We start from the raw sequence: 12,625 nt of genomic DNA, 5'->3' as shown, positions 1-12,625 counted from the left end.
ACTAGGATCACCACACAACTAGGGTTGCCACCTGTCCCGGTTTTACCGGGATTGTCCTTCTTTTTAATAACCTGTCCCGGGAAATTTATCAACTCTCCCGGGACACTGAATGTCCTGGTTTTCGAAAAGCTATGTGAATATGAAATTTAGCGCGCGCACGGCAGAGAGGGAGACCTTGCGTCTGTGTGTGTGTTTGCCTCATTTAGCGCATGTAAGACAGAGAGCATCCTAATTGGCCTGTTTCAGGACATCAACCAATCAATTGTCAGTGTGGGCGGGCTTTTATCTCTTCTCCCGAACCAAACTAATCAGTGTATCTAGAAACAGGAGCGCCATGGCAGAGGGAGAGTGCCCCAAAAGCGAAAATATAAGACACATTTTACACTAGACTACACGAAAGTGTATCCCTGTCTTAAAAGAGTTAAAATCTTGCATGGTGTAGAGTTTGTAACAGTGACTTCAGCTTTTCCCATGGCGGGTTAAATGATTGTAAAATACATGTTGAGGTGAGTTCAACAAGTTTAATTTCATGTGCATATTTGCTAGATGCTATTTAGACCTGTTTAGAGTTGCAATGGAATATAAATAAAAACAGTTTACATAAATAGTATAAGCAGCTTTAATAAATTGTAAACTTGATTTACATATTTTAACATAATGAACAAATAATTGGGTAACACTTTACAATAAGGTTCATTAGTTAACACATTAACTAATAATAAACTGCACTTATAGCATAAAGCAATTTTTTATCTTTGTTAATGTTAATAATACATTTATTTAAATCTTGTTAACATTAGTTAATGCACTGTGAACTAACATGAATAAACCATGAACAGCTGTATTTTTATTTACTAACGTTATCAAAGATTAACAAATACAGTAACAAATGTACTGCTCACGGTTAGTTAACAAATAAGAATTGAAAAAAAGAGAATTGTAAAGTGTTGCCAATAATGGCATAGGCCTATAGAAATATTATGCTATGGGGGGGGGGATTGTGAGCAAACCAATTGGCCGGGTCATCATCGATATGTCCAGGTTTTTTATCAGACATGGGTGGCAACCCTACACACAACTGAAATTGTCTTTTAGTTTGACCCCTTTATACAAGAACATTTAAAGAATCATGGACAGAAGGGTTAAGGTAAGACCTCCTATTTGTTGTCTTGAATCTGTGAAGAGTTTATATCATTAATGGGCAAAAAAACCTAAAGACATAACAGCAGCTGAAATCCAACAGGCCAAATATTTTTCCATAATTGTTGATTTAAGACCAGACCTCTCCCATGTTGATCAGTTGACATTTATTTTTAGATTTGTTAATGCTGAGGGAAGAGAAGTTAAAAAGATTCCTTTAATTCATTACACGCTCTGTGCCGCTCATTCTTTGAATCTCGTTGGCGTGAACAGCATAGATGATTGCTGTGATGAGGTCACATCATTTTTTAGTCTTTACAATCTCTTTATAACTTTTGCAGCGCATCCACTCATAGCTAGATTCGGGTTTTTAATGAAATTCACATTAATTTGACGCTTAAACCTCTGTGTGCCACAAGATGAAACCGTACGGACGACTCCACCAAAGCTCTCTATGAAAACTACAATGCAATTAGAAAAGCGCTTACAAAAATTGCTGCAGATTGCAATGAAAAAGCAGACACTGCCGCACTCGCTGGTAAGATAAATAATCTGGAAACGACGATAATGACTACACTGTGGAACCGGGTGCTAAACAGATTTAAGGCAACAAGCGTTCATCTGCAAAAAGACAACATGGACTTATCCACTGCTGTTGAACTATTGAAGTCATTACACTTTTATGTTGGCACTACGAGAGCAGTTTGCTGAGGTAGATGAATCTGCTCGTGCTCTCGGTGTTACTCAGACTTATCAATATGATGTTTGCTGCAAACGAAAGAGAAAGCAGTTTGTGGATGAGTCAATGATGAAGATGAAGTATTATTTACTGATGTAAGTCAGAGATTTAAGGTCGAGGCATATGATGTAATTTTGGACAGACTGAAATCATGCCTGGCCAAACGTATTGATGCTTACAAGAAGGTCTATGATCTTTTTGGTGTTCTCTTTTTCAAGGACTGTACAGAAAGTGAATTGTGCATAAGGGCTGATAAACTGTCATCACTTATCCAGTGGACCTAGATAAAACTTTGACTGATGAACTGATTCAGCTTAGACATTTCCTAATGTTTTTGTTGCACTTATACTGTATTTAACTTTGTCAGTATCTAACTGTGAAGGAGAGAGGTCTTTATCTACTCTAAAGCCAGTGAAAAATGAACTTAAGACAACAATGACACAGAAACGTCTTTCTGCACTTTCCCTGCTTGCCATTGAATCTGAACTGGTTAGGGACATAGATTTTGAAGACATCATTTGCCAGTTTGCTTGGTCAAAATCCAGAAAAGTGCAATTGTAAATAGTTTGAGAATTTGTGCATAATATCACTGCAGTTGTTTTGTTTGTGTTGTTCATTCAAGCAATGTATCATTACACCACTGAGTAGTTGCACATTAACTACAGATGTTGTTATATGCTAGATTAAAGAGTTGTTTTTTGGGTTCAATTTTACAAAAGTAACATGTTTATATTGATAGTTTCTTGTGAAATGTAATAATTGCTAATTCTTACACTCAAAAAAATGAACTTTGTTGGAGTCAGTTTTACCAAATAATTTCTTGTTCACTTTACTTAACAAACACAAGTAACGGCATATGATTAATTTAACTTAGTAATTTCAACAAAAGACTGTGTCTTGTCAGCTTTACTTCAAAATTTTTTGTTCAGCCAATAAAACATTGTTGTGTAAAAGTAACAGATTAATAAAACCAATACAGACTTGCATCTCATTGGCTGATGATGCTGCAGTGTATTATGGGTAAATTGTTGTTCTGGCAGAATTGTTGTACCCTCTTGCAAAAATGTAGCACGATTAGATAGGTACCGGAGTAATAAGTGGCCAAGCATTAGTTAATTAACTTGTTCTGATATATTTTAGAACAAAACAAACCAACAAACGGTTTGAAATGTTACATTGCATTTCAAATATGTTTGTGATATGTTTGATAAACTGTAATTAAATAAAGGTTGTATTGAGCAGCTGCACTCTGATTGATTGATTCGTTGTTATAGAGTTATTAAATCATTTTTTTTCATCAATTAAATGTTCCATAATAGTGACTTTACTAGGATTTCTTTAGTCCATGTAACATTTAAATTGTCAATTTTACAAAAACTTTTTTAGTAAATACAACTTACATTTTATTTGTTGACATTACTTAACAAAGCTATGTGGAACCCACTTGACGAAGTTTTTTTAAGTAAATCCAACTTTTTATTTTTTTGAGTGTACAAAATCGTATAAATTATTAAGTGGATTCTTGCATGATCATTTGTGAGGTGGGTCGGGGGCACCAGAAGGTCTTAATACACCACTGCTTATTTTTAGGACTACAAAACAATACATTGTAATACATTTTGATATTGCTTCACCAGATCCTTGCATATGAGACAGCCAAGCAGGTTTCACAAGGGCTTTTCATGTGTAATCCATAATGAAAATATCTTACCATTAAACTTCAGAAATCTAGTAGAGATAATGGTTTTATGTGTACTCAGAAGATGTGATTCACTGTTAACTGTCGGCTGTTATGATAACAGGATACAGCGTGCTATGAGAGGGATTGATTATTCACGTTAGTAAATTAAAGCCAAAAATATTCAAGTTGTCTACTCTATTTATAATGACAGATATTATATTTGATTTATTTTTATGAGACAGTTTTGATTTCTGGAAATATTTAATACAGAATATGACAAATAATGCAGAATCCCAAAAAGTCAACATTTTGTTGATTTTGCTCTTGCGAACAACTGTAGGGACTGGCAGCCGACATCTAACTCCAGATTGTACAATCAATATTTTGTCTCTTGTAAGCCCTCAATTAAACTAATAAATGTGACCATTTAGTGCATTAGATATGTGTTCGCTGCCAAGACGGACACAAATATGGTCGCGGTCATGGCAGAAGTGACGTCTTTGGTACCCATTAATTGCTTATTTAACCATGAACGTACCTGATAGCTTTTTGTAGATGGATTCTGGTAAGCACGTCAACACCATTTAACACCAAAGTGCACCTGTTTCTATTAAAAACAGCTTTTAATTGCTCTTCTCCACATATGTTCATGGTAAGAATGTTGACCCACCTAAGTTTTGATTCCTACTTAACCAAATGAAGTAAGATAACCGCACTTACCAAAAACAGCCACACAATAATCTCGTAAATCTGCTCTCTGTCCATCCTGATGGACAATTTAAGCAGAATCACAGAAAATAAACAGATGCACTCTGAGCAATTAAAGGATACACACACATGACTTATATTAACAAAGTCTGATTCATTTGGAAATATTGCCTTGTGTATGCAAACTGAACCAACATTGTATCCATGTAATACAAAACAAAACAAAGCAATCGATCTACAGGTCTGAAAACACCCTAAGATTAACTTTTATGATCCACTTTCAATGTTGACTAGTGTCTATAAATCCATTACAGATGTTATGATCTCTATAGTCTCACTATAATCTATATGTGATTTCTGTCTGAGCATCAGATCACAATCTTACTTCAGTATCTTCAGTTTACAGTCAGGATTCTTCAGTACATCAGAGATCAGCTTCACTCCTGAATCTCTTAGATTATTCTGAGACAGATTCAGTTCTCTCAGGTGTGATGGGTTTGATCTCAGAGCTGAAGTCAGAGCAACACAACCTTCATTTGTGATATTACACCTCCACAACCTGTAGAGAACAGAGACTTTATGTGAATTATACAAAACTACAAAGTTTGTCCACAAATCTCTAACCTCCGTATCTTCATGTAATGTTCCTCTTTCAATCCATCAGTTACTGAGACACTGTGTGGTTAAATGTCAAATAAATCCATCACATAGCTGACTATTAGTGTTAGATGTCCTAAACCACATGAACATTTCTTCATAAATCTGTATTGAGTTCATGACTCACACTTGTAATTCTCATCAGGTATTTGATGTAAAAATCTTCCTCTATTACAGGAGGAATATCAGCTGGAGATAACATAACTCTGATCTTACATTTAAAGATGTTACAGTGTTTAAAGATCAATTTCACTCAATCTATAAAAACATTATTAATGTGTGTGTCAGTGTCAATGATGGATCAATGTTTTTTTATCATCTTTATAAAAACAACACGATGAGGAGAAAAACTCTTCATACACAATAATATCAGCAAAGATTTCAGCAAAGAAACACCAAACTACATTTTCTGACTACATTTTAACAGAGGAGTTTTGTTGCACGTTGTGAAGGAAATTGAAATGAATCATAACTAATTACAACTAACATGTCTTTTCCTTACAGGTTTGAACATTTGTACTGTATGCTTTTAACAACAATGTGTTAAAAAAGAAAAAGTAAAGTTGTATGTATTGAATAATGTAAGACTTTACAATAAGGTTTTGATTGAGTACATGATCTTATTTCCTGAAGTGTTTGTTTGTGTTCATAATGGACAAGATGTTGTCTGACTCTCAGCTAACAGAGAAAAGTTCTAAGAACGTTCCCTGAAAGTTCCCAAAAACTTTCTGCCAACATAAAAAGTGTCCAGTTTTCTTGACGTTCTCTGTTTATGTGCGTAGTTTGGAATTCCCCCTCCGTCTGTGTGTGCGCACGCGGGTTTAAAGGCACTCAATAGTGCACATATGGAGGGACACGTTCCAAAAAACAAGCGTACATAAAATCTTTCTGTTCTTGACAGGCACATATAAACAAATGATCTTCACAGTATTATTTTTCTAATAAAAACATTTCTTTATGTATTAAAGGTGCAGTGTGTAAATTGTAGCGGCATCTAGTGGTGAGATTGCGAATTGCAACCAATGGCTCAGTTCACTGCTCACCCCTTACTTTTGAAATGCATAGAGAAGCTACGGTAGCTGCCACCGGACAAACATATCATCTTCGGAGACAACTTAGTAAAAAAAGTTTGTCCGTTAAGGCTTCTGTAGAAACATGGTGGCACAAAATGGCGGCTTCCATGTAAGGGGACCCTCGGTATGTGGATAAAAACGTCTCATTCTAAGGTAATAAAAACATAATGGTTCATTATGAAAGGTCTTTATACAACCCTGATAATATAGTTTTGTATATTATTGTGCATTTCTGTCAAGAGATCCATCAAAAAATTACACACTGCACCTTTAAGTGTATGTATAGAGAGTCAAAAACCAGTCTGTGCTTATTTGGTCTTAAAGAGTAACATACTTAAAGAGTAACTAAACCCCTGGTCAGAACCTGACTCCACCCACTGGCAATATTTGAAAAATGCAAGAAAAGTGGTCAGACCCCAACGGAGATAGAGGGGACGAACTAAGGTCGTACCAAGTGTGTGATGAGATCGTAACAAGGGCGTGGTGAGCTTGAACCTACACAACACAAGGTATTTTTTGGACCCACCATTAGGGGTGCAACGGGTCACAAAACTCACGGTTCGGATCACATTACGGATTTTGAGGCACGGATCGGATCATTTTTCGGATCAGCAAAAAAAAAGTATGGGAAAATTCTAATAACAAATCAAGAAATTACAAACATTTATAAAAAGAACAAGGTTGCACATTAAGTAAGGTCTAAAATCATTAGTTACAGAAATCAAATGAATAATAACACTGCATTTATTGTATTAATTAAATGTAATTATTATTTTTTTAAAGCTTCAGAAGTGATTTTCTCTTTGTCTTGGGTTGTTTGATTAACATTAATGACACAGACTTAAGTAGGTCAATTGAGCTTACTGTCTCTTTAAGACCAAATGTGCACAGACTGCATCTCTCTGTTTGTGCACTACCGAGTCCCCTTAAACGAGCGCACAGACACAGACAAAGGGTGAATTACAGACGGCGCAGCATTACAGTCGTCCCACATAAAAACGTTACGTTGTTTTTCATTGCTCTATTAGCCAAATGTATTTTAATACACTACAGTATGAGAGAGAGTAGCGCAACTCTCTGAAATTTAAACATCAAGAGTTCTGATCTTTGAAGGATGATTACGTCTGACTCGAGCTGGACCGGACGTATTTAACCGCACGCGTGCGTTTGTGCGTAAAGTAAACTGATCACTTTAGCGCCGTTTTGCAGTTAAACTGTTTAAAATCACTTGAATGTTAACATTTGCAAACCTTTATAACACTTACAAATTATAAACTTTCCCTATTTAAATTTGCGTATTAATCCGCGAATCACATGCGAGCCGAACCGTGGGTCGTGATCCGTACGGATCACGGATCAACTGCGATCCGTTGCACCACTACCCACCATCCAATAGGAAAATTCAACTGCCATAGCTACCGTTCAACCTGAAGAGGGCAGCACTCAGACGTTTTTACACCATATATCATGTATCAAACCTGCAGAGTTTAGCTCCAACCTTAATCAAACACACATGCCTGTGATTTTCTAGTGATCATGAAGATATTGATTAGCTTGCAGGTGTGTTTGATTAACCCTTAAGAGTTCCTTAAAAAACGTCCTTAAGTGTTCCTAAGGCCACAAAATGACACCTTCCCAAAAACTGCTCTAAAAATATCATACGTCAATATTGTTTTTCATTTTAAACGATGCAGTCTTTTAGAAGTACTTTTGCCTGAAACATACATATCAAATATTAATATATTTTGTGGATATTTTAACCCTTTATATGCCTGTTTGTTTACATTAGCCCATGTTGTTTTAACAGAAAAAACAAAATCAAAAAACTAAATATTTTTCAAAAAACACATTTGAACCACCATGTGATTATTATTATTATTATACCCTGGGATGGGTCAAAGATTGGTAGCAACATTGATTTTCATGCATTGTTATTTTTTGAACAAGGTCAGATTTTATAAAAAAACTTCCTTAAATTTATTTGAAATAATAAAAATAATGCAATAAAGTATATACTCTCTAATCAAATGTATATAAAAATTAAAATGTTTTACTCTCAAAACACCACAACAATAAAGACACAAGTCCCAACTATACTAGTCAACATTTGAAGTGGATCAAAAAAGTTTATCAAAGTTGTCCTAAGACAAGAATGGGTATTAGGGATTGGTTTTATGTAAACTTTTTTGAAGGGTTTTGATCCACTTCGAATGTTGACTAGTGTAGTTCTGAACCAAATTTTAAGTGAAAATAACAAAAAATGAAGTTTCTGTCACACTTTTAGTGGTTTTACCAACCAGGTGTCAACAGTTAGTTGCATTATCTTGTCACAAGTTAATAAATTACTGTCTCTGCATTGTTTTTAATGCAAAAAGGTTTTGAAATATGAAAACTACATTCTTAGAGCTTTCCAACAATATATAGTTTGTCAAGATTATTTCAAGATTATAGGGTATTAGTGTTATAAATATATAATCATTCACATGTATTCCTATGGGGGGAGTGGCATTTAACAAAATAACTGTCACTATACAAATTCTATCATCAAATGAAATATGAAAACTACATTCCCTGAGCTTTCCAACAATATATAGTTTGTCGAGGTTATTTCAGGTTAATGGGATATTTACAAAGAAATATGTAATAACATTTTGGGCCCACCTGTTGGTCTGCGACATTTTAGAAAATTAATCTTACTACATACTTTTTTTTTCAAAATGGTGTTCATATATTAAAACTACATTCTTAGAGCCTTCCAACGGTATATAGTTTTTCAAGATTGGTGGAGGTTTAGACAATGTAATTATTGTTTTAAATTTGTAATGCCAAACGTCCCACCTGTGGGACAGTGACAGTTATAGGTCAGTGTTCCTAAGGTCACAAATGACACCTTCCTAAAAATTGCTCTAAAAATATCAACATGAGCGAGAACCAAAATGAAGATTGATTTTGATTCGGTTCCGGCCTCTCATCGTTTTTATTACTGAATTAGTTTATGACGCAGAATGTGCCCTTCAAAGAGAGAAGAATTTGGATATGTTGAATATGCCCCCCTGCCCCACTCAACACCGACTCCACCCCAACATCACCCCCACTCCCTTACCACTCAGACACACTTTTTTTACACATACACAAATTTTCAACATTAAAGGTTTATCTTTTCAGTAGCTATGCGGTCTGCAGAAAACAGCAAAAATGTTGACATTTTGATGAATGCATGAAATGGTAAAAAGTAGCACCACCTGGTGGACAAGTATAAAAATTAAAACTTCAAGGCCAGTAGTTCAAAATGATATATTGACATAAAGGTATGTATTAGTTTATGTTAATATAAATGGGGGGTCAAAAATGGTAGTAATAATGGTTTTCAATGGGGCATTTTTTGTCCTTAGGAACGTCTCGGTTACATATGTAACCCTTGTTCCCTGGAGGAAGAGAACGGAGACGTCACGTCGTGACAGACGAATTGGGAACCGCTTCGCGGGTGACCTATCTACTTCGAGAAACTATGAAAACGCCAATGAACTTGGCATGCAGGTATTTGCATAATGCTGGCGCCGCCCTGCCAGGTGTGCATATAAGCCGCAGGTGCACAATACCAAATCAGCTATATTATTGCTGAGAAGCCGAGCAACAGTGCCCGGCCTGAAAACAGCAATGGAACAGCAAACTGTGGCGACAGGACGTGACGTCTCCGTTCCCTTCCTTCAGGGAACGAGGGTTACATACGTAACTGAGACGTTCCCTTTCAGTCGGTCACTACGACGTCACGTCGTGACCGACGAATTGGGAATCCCTATCAAAACGCCACTGCAGCTGAACCCTTCCAGTGCCTGCAAAAGCCCTCCGCCCTCCACATAAGGGGCGGAACCTAAGGCGAGTCACTACCTGTTCCCTAACCCACGATAGTGAACCAGCGAACTGGGGAAGCGTCTAAACTGAGCGGAGCTAGAACACTGCGGAAGTCATCCCCTAAGAAGGTTGAATGGATGATATAAAAATATGAAACAACTGACAGGTTGCTCAAAAGAAGTCTCTGACAATACATGGTAAGCAGAGAGATGCAGAGCAGGCTCTGCTAAGGAAAACGTGGAGGATTAGAACCCCACGGACTATACACACAAATGAACCCCACGTAGGGGACAAATGTGGACGCCTAGCCTACACAGGTTTACAGAGAATACATCAATGATAGGCTGACAGCGGATGCTCCGCAACATCGGCTATCAGGGCAGTGGAGGAGAGCCAAAAACTGTTTTTGTGACGTTTTGCCTCAATGGCCTTCCATAATGGTGCAAATGTGCAGCACCAAAATAGAGGCTCCAAGCCGACACACGAGCCGACCCTCGGCGTTCTTAACTAGTTAACAGAAAGAACCCGAGTGGATACCGGCTCGACACGAACACTATAGAATCTTGTGAATGTATTAGGTGTCGCCCAGCCTGCAGCTCCGCGAGCCAGTGCCCAAGATGATGCCACACTGCGTGTAGAGTGAGCACGTAAATTAAATGGACAAGGCACGTCTTGCTTTTGATATGCAAGGGCTATAGGATCCACAATCCAATGGGACATCCTCTGCTTGGTGACAGCTTTCCCTTTCTGCTGACCACCGTAACAAACAAAGAGCTGATCTGAGGTCCTAAAGCTTCGCGTCCTATCTATATACACACGTAGTCAGAGATTGGCATAAATACATGGAAATGTATTTCAAATACAAATACAAAATACTGTGTCGAAAAATTTATTTAAATACAATACAAAATACAGTGAGGAAAAATGTATTTAAATACAAATACAGTATTTTGTATTTTGAAAATACACAAAATACATGTGAAATTGGTGATTCAGTGCAAGTATCCCTATTAGGCTGAAATCTGGGTCTATTTCTGAATGCCAAAAAGCATTTAGATGTGTGCAACTGCTTAGAAAATTTCATTTTATTTTACGTACCTTTTGCCTTCCCCTGTAGGAAATAAAAAACTAGAAAGAAAACTTGGTGTAGATCATATTTATGATTGTTGTGACCCCGTCATGGTACGTAAGCAGTGACGTATGCGGGGACCCGGAAACAGTGTTGGACACACATGTATGCGGGTTGAGTAAATAAAGAGGTTCACTCAGTTACGCTACTAAGTTGCATTGTCATTTATATGCATCCATCTACATGGTGTCAGAAGTCAGCCTGCTATAACGATGGCACAAGGACTTCGCAAAATCGACCCCTTGGTTTTTGACGAGAATATCGCCGACAGCTGGACAAAGTTTAAACGCGAATGGCGGATATACAGCAACGCCGGTCTTTCAACAGCAACGGCTAAGGTGAAAGCATACACATTTCTGAATCTTGCCTGTCCCGATGCCCAGGATAAATATGACACGTTTACTTTTGAGGAAGGGGAAGACCCGGAAGATCCAAACACACTATTAAAGAAATTTGAGGAAATCTGCTTGCCTGTAAAGAATGTAATTATGGACAGACATGCATTTAACACAGCAAATCAAAAGACGCATGAGACGATTCAGTCGTATGTCGCCACACTGAAAACACAACCCAGTCTCACCCCATTTCGTCAATATTTGACGACACTTGACCATTCGTCATATGTTGACGTGAAGGGTATACCTTTCGCGTCATTTTTTGACGAACTGGGGACTTCAATACTATTACGTCCGTTGCATTCTCTTTCCTATTTTATTACCATTTGCGCGTCGGTTTAGGGTTAGATTTACATAATGACATCCCTACCCAAACCTAACTCTAACCCCAACGCCAGGTGACAACTGTTTCTAACCCCAACGCCAGGTGACAACTGTTTAATTTCGCGTACACTGTTTAATTTCGCGTACACTGTTTAATTTTGCGTAATCTAACCCTAAACCGACGCGCAAATGGTAATAAAATAGGAAAGAGAATGCAACGGACGTAATAGTATTGAAGTCCCCAGTTCGTCAAAAAATGATGCGAAAGGTATACCCTTCACGTCAACATATGACGAATGGTCAAGTGTCGTCAAATATTGACGAAATGGGGTGAGACTGTGTTAGAAAACACTAGCTAAAAAGTGCGAGTTTGGCACATTGCATGACGAACTAATAAGAGATCGGTTGGTGTGTGGCATTCAGAATGACAGCATCCGTACACAGCTGCTAAAAGAAAAAGGATTAACTCTACAGTCAGCTATTGAAATATGCATGCTACATGAGCAATCTGAAAAAGGAAACCGAGAAATAAAAAAAGAAACAAGTGCTAAAGAAATAAAAAAAGAAAGTGAGGTTTATGCTGTGCAATACTTCACATGCATGAACTGTGGTGGTCAGCACTCATCTGACCGCAGCAGTTGCCCAGCTTACAACAAGCGCTGCAATGCATGTGGAAAATGGAATCATTTCTCTAAATGCTGCAGATCAAGCAAAGCACGTGCCTACAACAAGCAGGTACAAGGCCCATTCCAGTCAAACAGAGCACTTAACCCTGCTCGCAGAGGGGAACAGACACACAGGATAAGTGAACTTAATGCACAGATTGCAGATGAAGCAGCAGATGTATTTTACTGTGAAAGTCTGGAAATGCCAGCTGATAAAGGAGAGATATTCACTATGCTGTCCACTTCTAAAACAGGGAAGCAA

At 37.4% G+C, this 12,625-nt stretch overlaps 1 protein-coding gene across 1 annotated transcript in view; it reads right to left on the bottom strand.

The window, feature by feature from the left end:
* Window positions 1–12,625, bottom strand: part of LOC135771637 (protein NLRC3-like) — a 122,454-nt gene that overhangs the window by 46,305 nt on the left and 63,524 nt on the right. The window contains exon 5 of the mRNA XM_073815400.1: window positions 4,654–4,827. Coding sequence (XP_073671501.1) covers window positions 4,654–4,827 — 174 coding nt within the window. The remainder of the gene's footprint in view (window positions 1–4,653; window positions 4,828–12,625) is intronic.

This window comes from Paramisgurnus dabryanus, chromosome 8 (assembly GCF_030506205.2).
Source record: "Paramisgurnus dabryanus chromosome 8, PD_genome_1.1, whole genome shotgun sequence".
NCBI classification, from domain to species: Eukaryota; Metazoa; Chordata; class Actinopteri; order Cypriniformes; family Cobitidae; genus Paramisgurnus; species Paramisgurnus dabryanus.
The sequence above is the reverse complement of the archived record's forward strand: the minus strand, read 5'-3'. Positions and strand labels throughout refer to the sequence as shown.